Source organism: Meles meles, chromosome 1 (assembly GCF_922984935.1).
Source record: "Meles meles chromosome 1, mMelMel3.1 paternal haplotype, whole genome shotgun sequence".
NCBI lineage: Eukaryota > Metazoa > Chordata > Mammalia > Carnivora > Mustelidae > Meles > Meles meles.
The window spans coordinates 38882810-38906708 of record NC_060066.1 but is presented as its reverse complement, the minus strand read 5'-3'; the positions used below and the strand labels follow the sequence as shown (position 1 = coordinate 38906708).

At 39.0% G+C, this 23899-nt stretch overlaps 1 protein-coding gene across 1 annotated transcript in view; it reads right to left on the bottom strand.

The window, feature by feature from the left end:
• Positions 1-10203: 10203 nt before the first annotated feature.
• The window catches only part of STK3 (serine/threonine kinase 3), a 276767-nt gene continuing 263071 nt past the window's right edge, over positions 10204-23899 (bottom strand). The window contains exon 11 of the mRNA XM_045978097.1: positions 10204-11580. Coding sequence (XP_045834053.1) covers positions 11422-11580 — 159 coding nt within the window. The 3' untranslated portion in view covers positions 10204-11421. The remainder of the gene's footprint in view (positions 11581-23899) is intronic.

Sequence of the window (23899 nt, the reverse complement as noted above, 5' to 3'; positions counted from 1 at the left end):
GTCCCACTGGTCCAATCTCCCAAATAGTTCTTGGATTTGCCCTCCCTTTCCAATTGCCAGTCCTGGCAGAATTCAAGCCTTCACCTCCTTTCCCAAGACTAGCACAAAAACTTACCCCTCCCCAGTTCTCCAAGCTCCCCAAAGCACACCACTAGTTATTCTGTTGGCCCTCACCTCAACTCTGTTAAGTATACTGAGGCATGGACCATGTTCCAATCATCTGAATATCTCTGCTACGTAAGTGTCTACAACTCATTTTGTTCCCTGAATGTTTGCCGAATGAATCGTCAGCACTAATGACGTCACGGGTAATGCTAGATCAGACTACCAAGGTGCTCCCCTCAAGGCCTCCCACGTTTACATCATGGTTTGGGAGAACTGGTAAGAATAAGGACAAAGCAGAATTTCCAGCTCCTCTGTCTGAATGTGTCATTAAGCTGAGAATTTTTTACTAGGTGACTGCAAGTCTGTTGTCAATCCTTGGATTTTGCATATTAATCACACACATGGCAAATTTATAAAATAAGAAATAGAACTGGTTGCAAAATATATAGTATTGCTTTAACTTTACTGCATACAAGTACATTTTTATTTTCTTACCACATCAACTGAATGTTTCATTTTTATAAAGTAGTTTTTAGTACTGTGGTTGGTTCCTCATGATGCAGGAAACCCTGAGACTATTTGGAGAAACACAGATATCCATTATTCTTCACACAGATTTCTGTACCATTGACAACAGAATTATAGTAACAAAAATTACAGTCTCAGAGCTAAATAAAAAAGATTCTGTTCCTTTTTTCGTGTTTTTGTGACACATAGGTGATGTATCAGTCTGTTTTGGATGAATCCAAGGGTCTAGAACTCTGGAGATGTGACCACTTTCACTGTGCAATGACAATACAGCACTTCATGTCTCCCCCTTTAGAACCTGCGGAAAATTCATTCAGGCCTTATAATATGGTGGGGTACAGGGAATACAGCAGTATTTGTCATATGAATTTTCCCATTCAGTAGAATAATTATTTGCTCAGGGGCAAAAATAAATACTTCCCTAGGCTCCAAAGTACTGGATACTGAGTAATCTTGGTTTGGGAGGTGACACAGATACAGCTTTGTGAATCAGGCCTTTCTCATGAAAGCTGTTTGTTTCCAGTTCATTTTTCTACCTTTATCTTTGTCTGTTCGTTCATTTATCTTCCTATCCAGCCATCCAGCAAGTACTGAATGACACAGGAGACACAGTGATGAGCAAAATAGAAACGATCTGTCCTCATGGAGACAAATTTTAGTACCTAAATTTAGTACCTAAATTTTAATTTTAGTACCTAAAATTTGGGTTTCTAAGATTTCTTAGCCATCTGCTTAGATCCAAAATTTAATCGCATTTCTTTTATCTGTGGCTCATTCATTATTCCAGAAGAATTTATTAAACATTACCGCATCAGGGTCTGTGCTGGTGCTACAGAGATTAGGGAAAACAGGGCACAGTGCTGGCTCTCAGGCAGCTTAGATGGTGGGATGGAGGGATAAGTGGATACTATAATAATACAATATGGAAAGCGCATGATGGTGGGCTATGTCTGGGCGTACAGAGGACGACGCATCCCTGAGCTGAGCTGACAGGGTGAGTAGGACTTGGCCACTCAGTTTCAGGTGGGGTGGACAGCAGGAGACATGGGTCATTTGAAGAAGTATTCAGAGCAGGGAAGAGAGAGGAGGGCAGGGCCCTGATCTTAGAGGACCCTATTTGCTTTAATGAACTTTATCCTGCAGGTGATGGGAATCCATTGCATTCTGGATTGATAGTGCCAGCAAATGGGGTGCGGGGAGTGATCTGAGGAGACTAAACCTGGAGCACACATTAAGGGGATGCAGCAACCATGTAGGTAGGAGGCAATGAATGCTGAGCGGTGGTGGAGAGAGGATGGAGATGAGGACACAGATTCGAGAACTATCTGGAAGTCTGCATTGGCAGAGAGATGGTGTGGGTTGAAAGACAGTAAAAATTCAGGGAATCCCAGGTTTCTAACACTGGTGGTTAGACGACAGATGGTAGCACTGACTGGATAGAAAATACAGGGGAATAGCACTTGGTCATGTTGAACTCGAGGTACGCATGTGACATCGAGAATGCCTGGCTATGGGGTTTGAAGTGAGGATTTGGGGAGCCATTAGCATACAGGTGTTTACTGAATGGAGTGTGATGCCTCCTGAGTAATATTGAAAACAGCATACAAAACAGACCTGAAAAAGTCATCCCTGTGTTTACTCTGAGAATACTGATAATGAATATTGATGTTTATTTGAATATGGATGGTATGCCTCCCAATGGGTGCTGCTAGAGAGATACTTCTTACCTAGGTACTAAGAAGAGTTGGGTTTCTTCTGAGTGACCAAATATGCTTTTATCTGCTCCCTTCCCCCACCCCTGGGAAGTTCAAAAGCTTTTATTTTATTATTATAACATAGCTAAATATAATGTATTCATTTTTTTAAGTTTACTGTTCAGTGATGTGTAATACATTCACAGAGTTAAGCAACCATTACCATAATCAACTTTAGAACATGGCTGTCATCCCCAGAAGAAACTCTATACCTATTATTTCATTCCCTTTTAATCGTTGAACTCTGCACTGGCATGGATATACCACACTTTATCCATTCATCAGTCAATGAATACTTTTATCTTAAAGACAAGCATTGTCCAAGAGATTTTTTTAAAAGATTTTATTTATTTATTTGACAGAGATAACAAGTAGGCAGAGAGGCAGGCAGGTGGTGGGGAGAAGCAGGCTCCCTGCTGAGCAGAGAGCCCAATACAGGACTCGATCCCACGACCCTGGGATCATGACCTGAGCCAAAGGCAGCAGCTTAACCCACTGAGCCACCCAGGCACCCTGCCCAAGAGATTTATAATGAGAACGACAAATGTGAGCCATATCCAATGTAATTCTAAATTTTCTAGTAGCTGTATTTTCAAAAAAGTGAACAGGAATGGGCAAAATTGATTTTAATAAGATATTTTAACCTCATATATCTAAAATAGATTTTTAATATGTAATAAACATTAAAAATTATGAATGAGGGGCGCCTGGGTGGCTCAGTGGGTTAAGCCGCTGCCTTCGGCTCAGGTCATGATCTCAGGGTCCTGGGATCGAGTCCCACATCGGGCTCTCTGCTCGGCAGGGAGCCTGCTTCCTCCTCTCTCTCTGCCTGCCTCTCTGCCTGCTTGTGATCTCTCTCTGTCAAATAAATAAATATTTAAAAAAAAAAAAAAAAAAAAAAAAAAAAAAAAAAAAAAAAAATTATGAATGAGGTAGTCTACATTTTATTTTATACTAAGTCTTTGAAACACAATGTGTGTTTTATACTCAGGACTCATCTCAGTTTGGACTAGCTTCTTTTCAAGCACTAGTGGCTACCATATTGAATAGCATGGTAAGATGGTGTACACTGTGTCTGGTTTCCTTCTTCACTCTGGCTTCTAGGAAGCTTTGAACCAAATTCATGGTAAACATTTTTCTTGTTACTATGATTCACGGCTCCAGACTGCTGCTCTACTTTTGTTTTCCCTTTGTTTAATCTTTCCAAATTTGCTTTTAATTTATGCTACTTGGTTACACTTATGCCCCCTCCTTTGTAAACTGCTTTAATTGAAGGTGGAACATGCCCAAGGTCTTGAGAAGAGAAACACTGACAGAAAGAAGATAAATGTTTCGGTTGAGGTAAACAGGTAGTGAACTGATCTGAGGAAGTGAGCACAAGACTACTCGTTTAGAGGAGGCTGCTAACTCCTCTATCCACATTTCTCTGGCCCCTTTGCCCTGACCCTCAACCGCAGCAAGCTGCCTCAGGTAAAACTTTTAGGTACTACCAAATAACGGAAATGAGTGTGGCTGAGTGTGACTGGCCAACGTAGGCACCAGGAAATGGGCCAGACAATACTTGGAATTAATTTCTCTAGAAAACATTCAATGACTCAATAAAACAAAAACAAAAACCAAACAGGCGCCATGATTCTGGACCTCCTAAACTGCAGGAGAGCGAGCGAGCGAGACAGATGGTCCTTGACGCATTTGCACTCCATGCTGCCATGGTGTAATGAACTCTCTCAGGCACTGAAAGGTAGCCCATGTATTTCTCATCTCTCTGTCTTCCTACATGTTCTGCCCTCCCCGCAGTGCCCTTCCCCCTCTCTGGCCTTCCCAAATTTCAACGCCCAGTTCAAATAACCCTGCATTTGAGACTTTTTCAATTCCTGCTGCCACAAGGGTTTGCCAGCGTCCTTCTTATACTCACTGCACTCGTGTGCATGCATTAAGATTGTTAAAAACATTGTGGGGCACCTGGGTGGCTCAGTGGGTTAAGCCTCTGCCTTCAGCTCAGGTCATGATCTCAGGGTCCTGGGATCGAGCCCGCATGGGGCTCTCTGCTCAGCGGGGAGCCTGCTTCCTCCTCTCTCTCTGCCTGCCTGTGATCTCTCTGTCAAATAAAAAAAAAAAAAAAATCTAAAAAAAAAAAAAAAAGATTGTTAAAAACATTGTGTTCGGACTTCTGTGTTGTCTGCCACCCTCAAGATTCTGAATCATACCCCAAATGGCTACTTGCTTGTTCAAGCAATTAATTTACTCTCAAAGCTGAAAATCCTTGCTGCAACTTGTTAAGGCCCAGATTCATTAGCCTATTAATATCAGGTATAATTTCCAAAGTCCGCATTCTAAGCATGTAAACTGATTTATGATCATCAGCTGGTGTGCTTAAAAAAAAAAACTTCTGTATTTTTCATGAAAGGTCAACAGAACATGAATTCATGCATTTGCACATTGACTCATTAATAATGGAATGGCTCTACATTTTCAGATTTCTCAGTGCATTTTGTTTTTTTCACATCAAAGACTTTAGTTCCAAGTGCTATTATATCTTCTCATCTGAATATTTTTGCTACGAGTATTTTCTTCTTAACCAGGAAAACCATTTTCTTTTTAACTTTTTAACTTGGAGTAAACGGAGGTGCTGAACGCACAGCTGCAGGTACTCCCATCCCACACTCTCCCGACACACTAGAAAGAAATTCGAAAGAGAATCTTGACAAACTGAGAGCTTTAGTATCAACCGTTACTTAGCTTTCATTCAACTAATTACAGTTCATCTTGGAAAATTCTGTACAAATGTAAAAGACAACTAGTTGCTTGGTTTAAACATGGACAGGCACCGAATTTTCTTCTAGGAAAATTTTAGGACATGTTAGCTTTGAGGGCTCTCTCATAAAATGAAATAGACTTGTTTCTCTATTAAGGGAATGTGGGGTATGACATTTTGAAATTTTCGGTTACAATTGGCATTCTTTTATCATGCAAAATCTATATCCCTTTGCTCTCTTCTTCTTCTCTCTCTTTCTTTTTTTTTTTGGTTCATATCCTTCTCTTTGTGAATATGAAGTGGCTTATGACTAGAAGAATAAAAATGGAAAAATACTGAGAGGTAGATAAGCTTCTTGAGCAAAGCTGATCTGTTGGTGGACCCGGGGATGGAAGGTATGGTGCTTGTCTGGTCATTCTGAATCAGTTTATGTGTCAATGTGACTTGAACAGGTTACTGGGGGCAGGAAGTACAGGGGCCAAGGGCATTACAGTGTTCTCTAGGTTGTCTCCTTCCCAAAGAGGAAGGACAGGGGTTATCACAGTCTCCAGGAATCTTATCCCTTGGAGATCCCTCTCTCCCCAGGTGGTAATACTCACATATAGAAGATTCCAGTAGAGTTCTAGGTGCTGGACCTCAACAACAAACCCCCTTGACAGCCGGTACCGTATCTAACTCATAAGAACACTATGAGAAGATATAAAAATTGCACATAATAGGGAACCAGATCCTTCTAAGTATGGTGGAAGGACCCAAACCTCCCCAGATATTTTCTTTCTTTTCTTCTTAAGTATCTTTTTGGGTTTTGTAAATATAGGATCATGGAAATGGAAGTATGCAGATCACAGAATCCCATAAGGCTATGAACTGTCAATTTGATTTTGAGCTTCCTGGGACCAAAGCGTGTTGGGAAACCATCAGTGGCATGACTCATATTTTAAGGACCAATAATGCTAGAACTTTAGTGAAACAAAACTTTAAGGGCATAACTCTGACATTTCCAGATGGGTCTTCATAAATGTGGCCATAGGTATTGGCCTTAACAATGTCCCTAAAATAGAAGGGGAAGTCTTAAAGAGAGAGTGTGTGTGTGGGGGGGGGGGGGAGTGGGGGGCTAGGTGGAAATGTTTAGTTTATGACTTGTTTTGTTTTATGTAGCGAAGAAATACTTTTCAAAAATGATTATGATTTTCCTCAGTGCAAATCACTACCTGAGAGCAGGCCAGGCCCTTAAAGGAACACATATCTGGGTTCTAGGAGACTCTAATGCACTTTAGAAATAACCATAAATTTGCTCTTCAGTGAAGAACAGAGACTTTTTCTTCATTCTTGTAAAAACAATGCACTAAACTGGGAAGGATTAAGTTTATTTTTTAAGCTCTTGGCTATGTGCCACAAGCCAAGAACTTTGTTAATATTTTACATGTACTAGAACATTTGATCTTCATAACTGCTGCATTGTTACAGATGAAGACATTGAAACACGGATCAGCTGCATGGTTATTCTTGCCCAGGGCAACAAAAGTATAAAGGAAGAGCTGGGGTTTGAACCCAGATAATTTAGTTTCTGAGGCCATGTACCTTCTACTATGCTGATTAGTGTTTCTCCAAAGTACTCATTATCCAGGACAGACTTTTATAAGGGAAAGACCAGAACACATTTCCATTTACAAAAAAAACACATAGATTTCAAGGCACAAGAACTCCAAATACACCCTAACAACAAAGGAGAAATAAATCTTTGTACAACTCATCTTGGAAACCTAATATATTCTGCTTTTTCCCCACCTACAGGTAAGAAGGATGCCATTTCAGAAAACGTAGGTCCCATGAAATGGAGAAAAGGACCACATTAGCTAACAAAGATCCTTTTCTAAGTTTTAAGTGAAAAGCTTCTCTTTCTAAGATCAGCAAGCAGTCTTAACAACTCCGTCCAACATTCTAAAGCCAGACCTCCTGTTTATTAGGCAACATGGTCTAGTGGAAAAAGCAAAGATTTTGGAGACAGATGCTGGCATTGACTAGCTTTTTGACCTCATTTAATCTCTCCTCTCCTTTCCGTTCTGAGAAAAAGACTACATCTTGTTATGAAGGTTTGAGATAATGTTATCAAAAGTGCATAGCTTAGTAGATGCTCAAAAACTGGTTGGTATTAGTTTTACTGTTGTTACCATGATTACCTGGATGTAAGGAGAAAGATTAACCTTTACGGTTAATGATGACAATTTTTTTGTTTGAGCTAATAGTATTCAATGAAACTTTTATTTACTACCAATTTCATCTAACATCCTGGAAAACACTCTGGGGAAACAAGATGGATAAACACCAAGTTTCTGCTCCCAGGGAAACTTAAAATCCAATAATAAATCACATAACTATAATAGAGTTTGAAAGCAGTTCGGTTTGGTGAAAGAAAGGGCTCAAATAAGGCAGTAACACAAGATGAGGTCATGTCAGCTGGGGCACAATGCAGGTCCTGAACGCCAATAGGCGGAGTTCATTCCTAACCGGGTAGGCAAAGTTCTGCAGGTAGACGAGCGACCCCAAAATTCAGACTTTTAATTTAAAGAGCTAAATCAAGTGTTAAAAAAAAAAAAGGTGGCAGGAAGTCTGGCTACTGATAAGATCCAGTATGAGAAGAGCATGGCCTTGAAGCTGGTTTTCCAAGATTAGTGGAAGAATTGAGCTGGTCATTTGCTTTCTCTCTTGGGGTCTTTTCATGACTCAGGAAGTGGCTGGTTAAGGTTTGAGTATTTTGTGTGGACATGGAACAGGGAGAAGTTGGCTGACTCCCTGGAGGACAAGCTACCAATCCCCAGACTAGCCAACTAAGGTATATAACTCGAGTCCACATCTCATCAGATTGCTCAAAAAGCAAAGAAGAGTGGTTCTCTCTTTAGACCCCCGATTCTTGGGCCTTGGGACCAAAAAAGTAGCTTGTACTTTAAAATAGCATTTCATGAAATACCTAATTAAATGCCTATGCCTGATAATGATTTGGTAATGCAATGTAACTGATTTTTTTTTTTTTAAAGGATGCTCTATTTAGAGTGTTCTATCATTACTATTTTCAGGATTTAATCATTAATCTTTAACATACAGGATAGGAAACCAAAATAGCATTCCCATTGAAAGCTAATGTGTCAGTAATTTGAAAAGATTTCCTGCAACTAAGTTAAAAACATCTTATTAATGTATTATATAATTTCCACTAGAGAAGCTACATATCCTTCAGTGAGTAGAGAGTGATTTTAAACCTTGGGGATATGATTCAGTAAATAAGGAAAGGAAAGAAATGCAAAAGCACGTAAATGATACATGTTAGGTTGTTTAGCATAGTGTCCGACAAATAGGAAGTGTCCCAAATAATAGATGTTATTATTTTGAAATCCATTTAGATAAAAACATTTCCTTCTCCAATGTATATTGGCCAAATGAGCTCATATTCTGAACATAAAAATATTATTGCTAAAATAAGCTAAGCTGTATTCTAAGTCTGTAGAAATGAGTCATCTAAATCAAAGAAAAAAACTTTCTCATCTACAGGACAACATATACAATGATGCTGGCTTTTCAGCAAGACAGAATCCTCACTCATTAGCTACAATTACATTTACAATTCTGCATTTATGAAAGGACGGGGGTGTGCAGAAAGTACACTTACCTATTTTTGGAATGTTCTCAGAAGCCAAGGTTAAGATAATAAGAGGCTTCTTCTTAAACTCATTAAAATAACTAGAAAACTCTTTTCCTCGGCATCATGACTAATCAAGGTTTACCTAGACTCGAAGCATTCTTTCATGGCTTTTGGTTTTTCAGAACTCACCATAAGATCCTTTTTATTTGGTTGGTTGGGGGAAGGGACTGAGAAGACTGGAAGAATTTTGGAACAGATCATCCTAAAATATTCTGGAGCTTCCTGCGGCTCTAAAATAAAAATATACTCACTGTTCTTAATTCTCTTAAATATATGTGTGTGTGTGCGCGCCTGCGTGTGTGTGTGTGTGTGTGTATAAAGAATAAAAATAACAATAGGGTATAAAATCTATTTACATACAAATTACAATGTGATTGGAACATTCAGTGTTTACTATTAAAAGGAGGATTCTTGTTGAGACTGAATTAGTAAGAGTGGTTAACAGGCCTCATTGAATTAATTTGCATAAATTTTCTAATTTAGCAAACTGGAGAAAAATCATCTTCATAGGTTTCTTGATATTTCATGTAGGTGGTTTTACTTGGATGATAGCAAGTCAGCCTTTTGATTCCATCAAATCAGGCAAGGTGTTAGACAGGTTACCGAAAAGAAAAACACTTAAGAAAGGGGGAAAAAGGGGTCAGGTGATTGCGTTGACTGACTCAGTCTGCTGTGCCAAGTAGACTCGGTAAGGATGCAGCTGAAGCATATATTGTAAATTCAGTCTTCATTGTTAACCTTTAGAAACCTTCCAATACTCACTGCTGCTTTAACAATCTTATAATTCCTATCCAACTACACAATTTATTATTTGTAAGGACTCAACAGAGCAGAGGGGAAGTATTACTCCAAGGTAGGCATGGGGCGCAACTGTCATTTTAACAAGGAACTGAAGCTTTCCAGAGACCTCCACCTTCCGTGGCGGTCCTCAGTGAACCTGCTGGCATCTCCCTTCTCTCGCCGCCCGCCGTGTGCGCGGTAAGGTTGCATTTCCTCGCTCCCTTGAAATTAGGAGTGGTCATATTAGTAGCTCCGAGTACTGGCTGTGGCCCACTGACACGCGTCACAGTAGGCTGGAGCTCGTGTGAAACTCGTGGGCACTCCTCCCCTCGCTGCGGTGACCACCAGTGTTGCACATGGCGACGGTCCTGCGAGTGGGTGGCGGGGGCAGGGTGGCTCCGGGTCGTGGGATGGGCGGAGCCCCAGGGAGAAATCACCTATCACCTGTGTTACTCTGAGCCACTGACATTTACATTCGTAATCCCTGCACTAGCCAGCCTGTCCTAACATATCTTCTTGCCAGAAAAAGAATCCAGGGGGTGAGTTTTTAAAAAAAGACGTAGAGATGAGATGTGCTGGGTGGCACAGTAAAATTTATTTGTCTTTATGATTTACATATAGTAATTAAACACACAAAAGAACAAACACTGTCAAGATGGCCATATGCGTGCGGCTTAGGAACTGACTGGTCCCAGTTCAATCACACAAGCGTTCATTCAGCTTATAAATGAGCTTCTTTTTAATGGTTTTAATCTTTTTTTTTTTTCAGTCCCCAAGGCTTACACAGTTCAGTACAAATGTTTTTGCTATTTTGTTATCGTCAGGCACATGATGTTTACCCATTCCCAGGAAATCAATGAAATCAACACAAAAGTCCTGTGACGATTGAGAACATTTTCACAGCAATAAATTTGATGAGCTTATTACAGTTTGATACAGTTCGGCTACAGACCTATCCACGCAACACGAAACAATGTTAACAAATTACATTTGTCTTAAGGATTTATTTCTTTTAAAATATTTACCGCACATTTTTGGTGCAAAGGTTCACTGATTTCTTTGGTTTCAAACATTATAGCTCTGTATGACCTAAAGATATATAGTTCTATTTGTACCAAACATCAATAAAAACATTAAACAAAATTTCCGAAGGTAAAAATGGAATTATTGCTTCAGTATAAAAAAATATCTGGCCCATTTGGGTGCTATTGCTATTATTGCTTTGTTTCTACTGGAAAACTATCCTGGAAATCAAGGAATGTACCCCATAGCTCCCTGCTGAAAGTATAATTTGGCTGTACATTATCATCTATTAATACGCCCCTCCCTTCACCAAAGCTATCCTGATCTTGTCCTTAAAAACAAAACAAAGTGAAACAGCATAAATAAATAAGCTTACCTGGGGATACAATAAATAAGCTACTAGAAATAAGAATAAAGAATATTGTAACATAAAGCCCTTCAGTGCTGTACAATGAAACAATTGCTTCAGATTTCCAAGGTCTCTAAACATAGCGTTTGTCGTAGGACACACTGTTAGCACTGGTACGCAGCTGACAGATCTAAGAGGAATACATGTCTGTTGTTTTCATTATTTAAAAATGAAAACATAGTGGCTACAGTTGTAAATTCTGCCTTTTGGGAATTGACTAGGTAAGTACCATCATCAGTTCTGGACTGCTGCCTAGCTGTAGAGCACAAATCTTAGGGATTTAAAAACAACAATAATAATATTCCTTCAATTCTTAGTGGTTTCTTGGACTCCAGAATAGTTAAAGAAACAAAGAGAGAAGAAATGAGACTCAAAAGTTTTGCTGCCTTCTTTTCTTTGCATCCATTGCATCCAGAATGGGTTGTCTCTTCGCAGTGTATCTTTGACGAAGCTCTTCTATCTCTCGTTCCATCATGGGGTCTAGTGCTTTTAACCGCATCTGTAGTTCTTCTAAGCTGAGATTTTTTAACTAGAAACAGAAAAAAAAATGAAGACATCAACATAATAAAATGATCTACAATAGCTTAAAATCTAACAGGCTTTAGCATGAACATTTCAGCAAACTCTTTACATCGTCTCTGAAATGCAGTTCAACAATTAAAACAAGAATTCCTTCCCTGAAGAACCAAGAAGCCACAACACCTTATAAGAACTTTAAGTTATCTTGCAACAAAAGCAATAAAAAAAAACCCAACTCTGCTTTTAGGAAAGAGCAAATGAAAAAAATAAGCTGACGGAAAGTATTTGGTTTTTTTTTTTTGTTTTTTTTTTAAAGAAAGACAGAAAGACCAATCCACCAGCGCCAACACACAGACGTTCAGGATATGTTCCGGATATATTTCACTCTAATCTCTCATATCCTTGCCAGCTCTGGGGTACCACGATAATTGTGAACACTTGCAGAGTCACCCAAGAATGCGATGAGATTGAATCAGGTTAAATTAACCAGTCTATCCTGCATTTTGCCAAATGCTTAAATTTGAAGTACTTGGGTTAATCAGAAAATTAAATGATCTAGAATACTTCTGTCTCAAACATTTTGATACCTTAAGGTTCTAAACTTGTGATTCAAAATATCCCAAGCCTGATGTAAACAGTGCTCTATAAATTCTGACGTGGGCTTGGCCAATTGGAAGATAAACCGCCTATCAAATTTTCACCATATACATTATAGTTTGACAATAATGATAAGATCTGACTAAATGATATATAGTTTGACCATAAAGATTTAGTTCAGTTCTGCTGCCTTCTGGAGACAACGCTAGCACATCCTTCACCGTTTTCTGTGAGAGAAGCCTCTCAGATATGGGGGATGAGAGCCATTCCACCTAACGGGATCGCTGGCATCCTGAGCTTTACCGTAATGATTCATACATCACAATAGCAAGATATGGATTATCTCTCTAGAAACATATTTTAGGATGCCCTGAAATATATAAGCTAATACTTGGGTTTTTACCTATTAATATTTAAAAAAATCTAAAACTCTGTCTTCTTCAGAAACTATTAAATCAATGGCAGCAGGTGGGTCGTTTAAAAACACGTAAAACCAGTGATTTACAGAATGTTATTACATACTCAGCATCTTGGTAGGTATTGTAAGAAGAGCGAAGAAGCACTGAGCTTCTTGCCCTAAGAAACTCCCAAAGTGTCAGAAGGGTAAGATCAGGAACTAGAAACACTGAGGGACAGCCACAAGCCCCTACCACAGGCACTACGGATTACAGCGAGAGGTTCTCAATCCCACTGAGAAGCTTCTCACAGGCACGTTCACGGGTACACTTTCCTGGGGAGAGCAGCCACCATTTTTTGGTGTTTTTTAAAAAACAGATTCCAAACCAAAAAAGGAGACGCCTCACTATAAATTCAATAGAGAGCAGATTTCCTTTAGGGAGCAGACACCGCGCTGGTCTGTGCAAAGGGGTGTGTCTCAGAGTAATGAGCAAGGCCCTGGGGAGGAAGCACCACCATTCTGAGGAAGCACTAAGGTCACTGCAAAACCAGGGACTAGTGGGGTTCCGAGCTGGGCAGAGCAGGGTCTGGACTGCAGGGAGTCACGATCTGCTCCAGAGCAGGAAAATTCTATGAGAAGAATTCAGGCTTGATTTTAATATGATAAAACCTGCAGCTTCTTTTTTGTTTTAATAAGGGAACTTCGGTTATTTTATGAGCCAAATCAGAAAATGCTCTCATTACTTTAGAGTCAACATGTCGATTTTAATCCAAAAGAGTATTTTTCGGGTTGATTCTCCATTTTACTCAACTTACCTGGCCTTCAGTCACTCTTGGTTCTAAAAATCAAATCCATTCACAACAGAAAAAGATCTATTACCAGTGAGGATACTGAAAAGAACGAGTCCCAGACTCTGAAGGAAATTCCAAAGAGGATTTCCAAAAATACAGGCAGGACAGTGTTACGGGAAGGAGTCTGTGGGCTTCCAGGATGGAGACTCTGAAGGTGAGCACCACTTGCTTTAGTGGACGAGAAGTTCTGGTGTATATATATGTAAACTATGCCCTATCATGGACAGGAGCTAGCTTAGGATAGCGTACCACTATACACGTTACATATATACACAATGCACTGTGTTCTATTCTATTCTTTCTTCATTAATTTTAATCCAAGGATTAATCATATATCTATTATGTGGTCAAATCTGTTCAAATCACTGGGGGATAAAGAATAAGCCAACAGGGGGCGTTGGAACTTGCTGAACTGTATGAACAGGTGACAGTGAGATGAAGGGCCAATACAGAAAACACACGGCTATGTTTCCCCAAGACACGCCTGGGTGCTGTCTGCATAAGTTTCAATTTCACTTTGTCTTTTTTTTTTAGCCCACGCTAATCTTCCCATCTCTGAACTTCTATATGACATTTATAATTTAAACAACACAACTTAGTATTTGATTCTAGAGCCATTTATTATTTCATAATTGATTTTTATGCAAGAGTTTCATGTCTCCATGCGAGACAGTCCAAAAATTATTTAAACTTTAGAGACTGTACACACACTTAGAAGCTATGAGACAGTGGGGCGCCTGGGTGGCTCAGTGGGTTAAACCTCTGCCTTCGGCTTAGGTCATGATCTCAGGGTCCTGGGATTGAGCCCTGCATCGGGCTCTCTGTTCAGCAGGGAGCCTGCTTCCTCCCTTTCTCTCTGCCTGCCTCTCTGCCTACTTGTGATCTCTGTCTGTCAAATAAATAAATAAAATCTTAAAAAAAAAAAAAAGAAACTATGAAACAGTACTGTAGTGCTAAATATCATGGCGTGAGGGTGGGTAAACAGAAATACAGAAAAATATGACTCAAAGGAATGGGTTACTCTAAGATTAGGAGAAATAACATAACAAAGCAAACAATTTTTGCATTAAGATATTCCTGTAAATATCGTAAGCTACTTTACTGGGGCAAATTACCAACAGTTTATAAATATTATATTATAGTAGTGGACTGAATTCAGAGAAAGAAGCTACTCAGAAGACAAGTTTCCTTCTTCTAATAGATTTTTATATTTTCAATATGTAAAATTTGTGACAAACAGGTCTGTGATATTGGAGAACCGTTACCTGGCATTGTTAGGGAATTAGGCGTTTCACATAAGTAAATTCGTGAAGTATCTAAATCTTAGTTTTTTAAGTGATTAAAAACTTCGTTTCACCCATTTTGAAAAGAAAATCCTTATAAAGTACTTTACAAATATATTGCCTTCTAAAGCAGAGGACCCAGGACCTAAAGCAACCTTCCTTTGATGATAAATCACCATTATTAGTTTCTATCACTAATCTGTGCTGTGTGTTAATTTTCTCTCTCCTTTTTGGCTTTTTATCTTCATTTGAGAGAAAGCTGCCAGCTCCTTTTCATGGTCCTCATTAGACATATGTCATTCTCCCTTTACTGCAAACTTGTTTGCCTGCTGCGGTACTAGAAAAGCAATTAATCTTATAAGGCATTACACTAAATAAGAATAAATACATTAATGAAAGCTTGAGACTGTTTCAGAAAAGATAGGACATGGTTTTAGTGCTGAAGCTTGTAACACTTGTTTTTTGTTTTTAATATGATTTCAGATTTGTGGTTCTATAAGATCAAGGTTACAGGAAATTGGACACCTATATAACAAACATATATAGTTATGTTTTCAGGTGGGCTGTCCGAGAACTCCAGAACACTCACTTATTAAAACATTTATTCTTTTTTGTGGACCAAGCAGTGTGGATTCAGAGATAAATAAACACTGTACCGCCCACAAGGACTTTGCAATCTAGCTGGCGAGCAGTCCATGCACAGCTAATGCACTGTAGGATGGGGACGCTGAGAAGGTGGGCAGTAGGACAGGGGACAGTGGAAACAGCATGAGAAAGCCGTAAAGTGCACAAATGTCTGGCATCCTCGGAGACCACAGCTGGCCATTGGGATGTGGGGCGGACCAGGAAAAGAGACAGGAAGGAGAGCGGAGTCAGACTGCTAAGGGCCTTAAGCATGTTGCTACAGACTTTCTGTAGCCAAGAAAGAAATGCTAGATAGTTTTAAACATAACTGGTGACATGACCATATACGAGATAGAAAAATATATCCAACAGCAGGTATAGAAAATGGATTAGCATGGGGGGAAATGGAGGCAGGAAGGCCTGTGATCAGGTTACTACAACTGTCTAGAGAGAGGGCGAGGACTGGACCAGGAAAAAGGAAGTGGAGACTGAGAAGAAGGGAGGGACCTGAGAGACCTGGAAGTAGAACTGATAGGGCTTTCTTTGTTGACTGATTAAGAAAGATCAGGAAGAAGGAAGGGCTACGGTGATTCTGGCTTCAAGCTATGGTGATGAGGTAGAGATTGTTATCGTTAATAAGGTAGGGGAGTAAATCAAATTGAGTTTTAGTCTTGCTGAGTTTGAGAGATAAACAAAGTATCAGGGTGGGGACATCAGATATGGATTATAATTTGGAGTTTTGAAGCTCAGGAAAGAGAATAAAGCTACAGATTTGGGGAATCGTCAACATTTAGGTTGTAACTGAAGCCCTTGATGAGGGTAAGATTATGAAGGTTTTCTTCTTGATCTTATGATCTAACTATGGTATCCAACAGAAAATCATCCCCAAATGTTAGCTTTTGTGATCAGAGGCTCTTCTCTTTTTGTTAACAGAAGAGGAATGCCAGCAGATTTCTAAATAACTAGATTATGGTATCACCTAGACCAAAAAAAAAAAAAAAAAAGTGAGGTTAACTGATAGAACTTTCCACTTTTTATACAGTGGGTATGATTTATAGACATGATTTTCTGGCTGGGTTTTGACTCATGATTAAGCCCTAATAACATATATTTAGCACTTGGTATTTCTGTAGCTACCGAGCCTCCCACAGATATGAAAATGATTTGGGGAGGAAAATGTGGGCAGAAGCAGCTTTACCAATCTCTTGGGAGAGCAGAACTGCTCAATGGCTTAGTAGTAAATAGGGTCGCAAACCAGATAACATTTTATGGACACGCACAATGATAAAAATGGCCCTATGATATTAAACAATGCCACTATCATCCTTATAAAATACTAATCCAAATAAAACAATTTAGGGGGCTAATGAGGATAATATTAGAAGGGAAAGTTAAGCTTCCTGAATTATTACCAATATCATCGTTATAAAAGTTTCATTCACTAAAATTAGGTTTCTTGAAAATCTTCATAAAAAGGAAGGGAAATCACTTCAGAATTTTTACGTGTATGGATCAACAGAGCTTGTGGTAAATTAACTTGAATTTATATTTTTTTAAATATAGGGAAGAAATGTTACTTCTGAGCCATCTTTCTACAATACAAGGAACACGAAGTAGCTACATTACCAAAGCCATCTGCCAGATGACTAAGTCCAAAATAAATGCAGAGTAAACCAGAGTTGGAATATCAAGTCTGGGTCTACATTTGTCAGTTTAGAGTTCCAGAAGTGAAGTCAGTAAAGAGAATTTTAGGATATGCATACGTTGTGGTTTTTACTGTATGTGAACAAATGTGCAAAAATGAATAATCCATCCAGAAATGGCTTTTAAGATGCTGTAGGCGAATTCTATTTAATGAAATTTGGTTTTGAATTTAATGATAACACAGAACTCATACAACTAACAATGACTCTTAAATTTTCAGGTCTTAACATTCTGAAAGAATACTGTAGAGTCTGACAATCGTTAGAAACGTCAAGGATATGGAACCTGATTAAGTGACTCAATGAGCTGAGGCGCAGGAAGAGGAAGGGTTTGAAAGCAAAGACAGAACTTCTTCAAATACACAGTCACAGAAATGGAGATGAGCGTCAGAACAATATGGTTTTACTACCTGAGGCAATGTTTTTCTATTCATAAGAAGTTTTGCTTTTCTTGGACATTTGAAATGACAAATACCAGGGGGCAAGGCATCTTAAGGGGACAGAATAAAATCAATTTCCATAAAAAGAGTTTAAACTGAGGTCAGGTAAATTGAATCACATGGGCCTCAGAGAAACACACTGGAATCTGGGATTATTAAACATCACCATATACGAGCGAAGTGTTGTTTAACAGGAGCAGAAACTACAAGGCTGGGTTATGAGGTAAACCTCACTGAATCTTACTGCAAAAGCAAACCTCAGAGATGATCTACTCCGGCTTCCTTGTTTTGGGTGAGAAAATGGGAGCCAGGTTGCTCAAAATTATACTCCTGGTTGATGGCAGAGATATGACCTGACCTCGATTGAGATCAATGCATTTTTTTCATTATACCAAGTTTAATATTTTCAATCTAGCACTGCCAGAGTGTTCTAAATGTTGAGTCATCATGAATAGTGAGGGCGTGCTGCTAAGAAATTTCTAGGGTCTTCAACCTGAGCTGTAAAGAAAAATGGTTTTTAAGTATTCAGTTATGAAGGCCACAGTGAAGAGAAAATGCTACAGATGACATTTTTACAAAGCAGTTTTTTAGAATGAAATAAACTGCAGAAATTTAGCCAGAGGTAGAATTACCATCCTCTTTACGTTTCAGGACAGTTGGTAGACTAGGATTTCCCCGCTCTTATAAAAAGTTTGTTTAAAATAGTGAAACGCTTTAAATAAAAACCTGAACTTTTAAACAAAAATAATTACATAGATGAGTAGATGGATGAATTGTTTGTAAGTTAAATGAAAAAGTCAAAACTACTTTTCAGTAGAAGTCAACATTTGTTTGAAACTTGGTATAGTTTGGTACATAAGCAACAGTTTGAATGTGCAGTCCATTTTGTTAATAATTGTCCTGGAGTATCCTGTTTCATCCAGGAGTAAGAAGATTATAGGTCAATATCCAAAAAAATTATATTTCTCAGTATTCCTTAAAAAGAAAAAAGAAAACCCAAATAAAAGAGATGCAAATTAATAACTCACTCACTAGCTCTTGGATAAAATAGCAGCATAAACAACTCAGTGACATGAGAAGATGGAAAATAAGACTAAATCTTACAAAACTGGTAATTTTGACAGGTCATACTTTCAGCCATTAGAATTATTTCCAAACCCTGTGACAAGTATTGAAAAGCTGCTAGTTTCTGATCAGGAAGAGTTGCCGCTAACATTAGAACTTTCTGCAAGTTTATATATCCAATCTACTATAAAAACCTAAAATATCACATTCAAGTGATAAGAGCAAATTACTTTCTAAAATAACATTGTCTTAAAGCTCTTGGAAGAAAATACTTAGATTTTCATATTGTTTTGTTTTGTCAAAAGTAGTCCTAACTACATGAGACTTTTTAAAAAAGTCTAACTCTCAAAAAGTAGCAGAAACAAGATTATGAAGTTTTTAAATGCATAAATGTGATAACATTTAAGACTGAATGGGTCCATGAGTGGCTGGTATAATCAAGTCTGTCAAAATAAACCAGACACCATCACAATGAAGCAAATGGTCTGATATGTTAAAGTTAACACATTTAGTCAAAGAGTCAATCAAGAAAATCCTGTACAAGGTTTGCTGTGTTTACTGGGAAAACAAACTCTTCCTAGCAACTGTTTAAATAAATCTCACAGATGCTGCAGACCTTATTAGTGGCTTGTGATTAAAAAAATATGGATTGTTAATACTGTATCCTGACTCATCTATTTTCCCATCTGCTAGCAATTCTAACAATATGAACTATCAACAGAATGGCTAACAACAATAATTTTCTATGGCAATTTTGATGCTGAATTGCCTATAGCATTTTGTAAGATTTACCAGTGCGTGCCTCAGACTGTTTTGAGTTGTTTGTGGCCTGGAGCAACATACTCCTTTTCCCCCTAATATTTCATTTGAGCTCACATTTTTACTGTGTTGAACAAAATCTGGTTTGGTTTTACAAAACACTGTTCATGGAGGCTGCCACACTCATTTTGCTAACAATGGGAGTGAGAAACGCACCAAGGTTAGTACTAGCAAAAAATCCAGTCAAGTTCACTGATTAGTTTAGATATATATATAAGCAGGTAGGGGGCCTTCTTCCATAAGACTGAACAACAAAGATAACAGGGAGGACACTTAAAAGTTAAAAACAGTTAAAATACCAATATATTAAGCCATCTCCTGATTTAGTTTCTGGGCTGAGAAGACAATAAAAGAACTCTCAAGTCAATCCAAACTAGTATGAAGTCTGTTAAAGAAAACCATACATATAGATTTAAAATACACATTTACAAAAACAATGAAGATGGTGGTAATTTCAGATACTTGACACACTATAGACTAAAAATGGAATTCTTCACTGTAAAGCCCTTGTAAAACATGCCCTTAAAAGCTGCATTAACACTAATCTACTGGCAGGGCCTTCTTCCCAGAATAGACACTATTTACCTACCTGGATGGTGGATTACACGCAAGGTTATTTGAGCTGAGCGGCCCCTGTCTTCTGCTGATTGACTAAATGACCATAAATACTCTGGAACTCCAACTAGAAACTGCCATGAAGCATCTGTTTAACCTCGGAGCATCTAGAGTAAATTTAAGACATTTCGACTTTCTTTGCATTCCCAAAGAAAAGGGAGAAAACCATTTCTTGTGGATATCAGCGAAGGAGAAGGGAAAAATGCCAACTACTGATCACGTACAATGTGTTAGACAGTGTCCTAGGTCCTGGGCATTAAGTCATTTAATCCTAGCAATTACCTTATGGGGTAGACATTACCAACCCTATTTTATAGGTCAGGACGCCCAGAGAGACCAAGTGATCCACGCTAGGTCACACAGCTAGAGTGTTCATGCAGGTCCTCACAGACCACATCGAACCCACTCATATAAATTGGGACTGAAGCCTACCAAGAGCTGTTTCTTAGGTCTTCCAAGAACGAAAAGCACTTCAACATCCAGATAGCACATAAAACAGTTCCTAACAGATTGTTTATAGATTAAACATAGGGACACACTGCTTTTAAAAACACTATCTTTCCTCCCAGTGGAGTACTTATAAGTTATTAATGTATTTTAGCTACAATTGGTCTTACAAAAGAAGCACATGTATGTTTAAGCATTTACCTTAATCAGCTCTTAGCAAAATAAACACATTTCTACATAGTGATTTGGGACAGGTGCTATAATTTAATCAATAAGAGATATGCCGTGACAAAACCAACAAGACATGTCCCCTCACCTCCCACTCCCCCCAACCCCGTTGCCTCAAAGGCAAGACTTGGCTTGTGCCCATTCAGACTGTCCCATAGTTGTTTTGGTGTTGTGTTCACCTTGGATCTAGCGATGAGCTATGAGCTGAGGAGCATTTCCACCATGACCCTGACCTGGAGAAATCTGAGCCATCCATATGGGAAAAGGAATGATGAAATTTTAGTTGCATTCCTCAATAGCAGTCAAACACCCATTCCCTTTATGCTTTTCAGTTTCTAGTAGTAGTTCTGCCTGCTAAAAATATCAGGAAAAAGTTAATTCATGCATAGCTCTGCTACATTGTAAGTAGCTCTAAAATTCTAGGCCCAACACAACAAGATCTGAGTAACTCAAAAACCAAACGACTAATTAAATCTTTCTAGATCTATTAGGGGAAGATGAGTCTTCTCTCAGTGATTCTGATAAATACTTGGAATATTTTAAAACATTGATAAAGCTATAAATGAGATGAACAAGTTAAGTGATTAACTTTGTTTATATACTCTGTTTCTTCAAAAATGAACTATATGACTAGTTATGGAACATAATAAACATATGAAAGACAGTTCCTAAAATATATCTGTAACTAGCTTATTGGGCAGTCACGGCTTTGTGTAACTATTATATGAACTTAAAAGAGTTTCATTTTTCTCCAGTCATACTCTTTCAGCTGTGCTATGCCAAATTTCCCTGACACATCCCTTAAGGAATCTTGGGCGGATCTCACTGATTTCTGGTCACTTTTAGTTAAAAGTCCAGACGAATTATAAACTTTGTCCCTTCCCTCGGTATGATCTTGCACAGAGAAACCAAGAGGGCTGCAGTGGGAAGAGATGCTGTTTGCATCTAGAACCTTCTCCCCATCTCTTTTTAAGGTCCAGCTCCTCTGGTGCTGGGAACTGGGAAGTAAACCAGGATCCTGTGATGGACATGGTTCCTTGTCAGAGGCAGGAGGTTTCGGTCCTGCTCTGGTTTGCTGGATTACTGGTGGTCTGTGCAGAAGGGGTGTGTGTGTGTGGACTGCCTGATGTGGTGGCTGGTGTTACTCTGGTGCTCACGCCTCTTGGAGTGGGGGCAGCTCTCTGGATGGGGTATTGTCTCCTCTGGCCTGGAAGTCCCCTTGACAGTATTATGACGTCTGTTCTCTAGACCCTGGGACCCAAGGGGAGAGGTTCCCTAGTCTCTTCCCTCCTAGCACACTCCACCACAGCCCTCGGTTAGCCCGCAGGCCTTGGCTCTACCTGCTAAAGTCTCCTACCTACACAACTCTCTGGGAGAAAAACAGACATCATCTCTCTCTTTTTCTTTTTCTTCAGACACCTTTTCTTTCTGTCTACCCTCAGGCTCCCAGGCACTTGCTCACGAGCTCTGCTCTAGCGGCACGGTGCTGGGGTTTGCAGGTTCAACCAGCTTGGCAAGCTGCTGGCTGGAAGAGTAGATGCCAGCCTCCCTTGCCTACATTTCCGTGACAGGCTTTCTGGAAGACATCCCACCACACCCAACTTTAAGCAACAAGAGAGCTACCTTCTTCTTCCACTAGACCACCAGATTATGAATTCCATAAGGATAGATAGGAACTTCTGCCAAGAGCTACATCCCCAGTGCCTAGAATATTCCCTGCAACAGGTACCTCATGAAAATTTACTAACTGAAAGAAAGATGGTGGCATTCTTAGTAAACTCTGGAGAAAGGTGTCTGCTTTCAGTTGTTGGTGGCTCTCCTCAGAGTATGGGATACTCCTGCTAGGGCCTCCAGGGTTAATGTGTGGCAACAGGAAAAGTCCCTTTCAACATTGTGGCACAGAGCTGATAACTCTTAAAAAAAAAAAAAAGTGTGAAATGTGTGTGTGTTATCAAGTGGGAGCACTTACAACTTAAGTAAAGGATAAAGAGTATCAGGGAAAATCAGGCTGTTTTCTGGCATATTTCATTCATTCCATTACCGGACAGTCTCATGCTCCAAATTACAGATTTTGATTTTGACTAATTTTGTTCTAGAAAAATGGCTTCAGTCAAGAAAAAGGTTCTTCAAAATGATAATAAATACCATAGTTTACTCTTTCGGCAAACATGCATTGAACGAAGTGCTCTGGGAGGACAGATTTCTTACTAATACCACCAAGTATAACCATTTATACAATTTTCTACTGTGGGAATATCATAATACTTATTCTGACGATTCAAATTATGACCATCTTTGTATCATAAAGATGCTACATTTGCTTTGCCAAATCTATAAAAAGTTTTAAAATGAAAGAGAGGTCAGCTGAAAACCAGAAATCATGAAACTCAGATTGCAGTAATTTTTTTAAATAGTGAAGCAACACCTACAGTGAGCAGGATTCCTAATACTTGTGTTTTGAGGCATCTGTATTTGTAGTTCTTTTAAAATACCACAGACGAGCAACCACGGCCTGATAGCTGTTTGTAAAACAGTATGAGCTCAAACTACAGCAAAATGTTTTCAAAAACAGAACAAAATAAAATTTAAAAAAAAATATTTTATTTATTTATTTGAGAGAGAGAGAATGCAAGAGTGGGGATGAGGGGCAGAAGGAGAAGCAGAATCCGAAGTCTCGGGACCCAAGAAATCATGACCTGAGCCAAAGGCAGATGCTTAACCAACTGAGCCACCCAGGCGCCCAGCAAAAATAAATTTGATCAGAGCTATTCATCCTTACTTGCCACATGAGCCTGAGAAAACAAAAGCTCACCAAACAGGTAACATTTTATCATGATTATTTTTAGATAGGCATGATTTGTGGCTGAAACAGTATTTTAAATTTCCCAGACATTAACGGACAAATCTACAAATTCAATTAAAACCCCATGAAGATACTCAGGGATTTAAAAGAAAAAAGGGTTAGCACCTGGGTGGCTCAATCAGTTAAGCATCTGATCTTGATTTCGGCTCAGGTCATGGTCTCAGGGTCATAAGATCGAGCCCCGCTTGGGGCTCTGTGTTGTATGGAGCCTGCTTAAGATTCTCTCTCTTTCTGCCCCTCCCCCACTCCCTTCTTCTCTTAAAAAAAAAAAGGAAAAGAAAAAGCATAGAAGGGCTCCTATGAAATATTTTTAAAAATTCCTGCCTATTTTAATAATAATCAGTCTTATGCAAACTTAAAAGCAAAACCACTAACTGAATAAAACTGAAGCTGACGG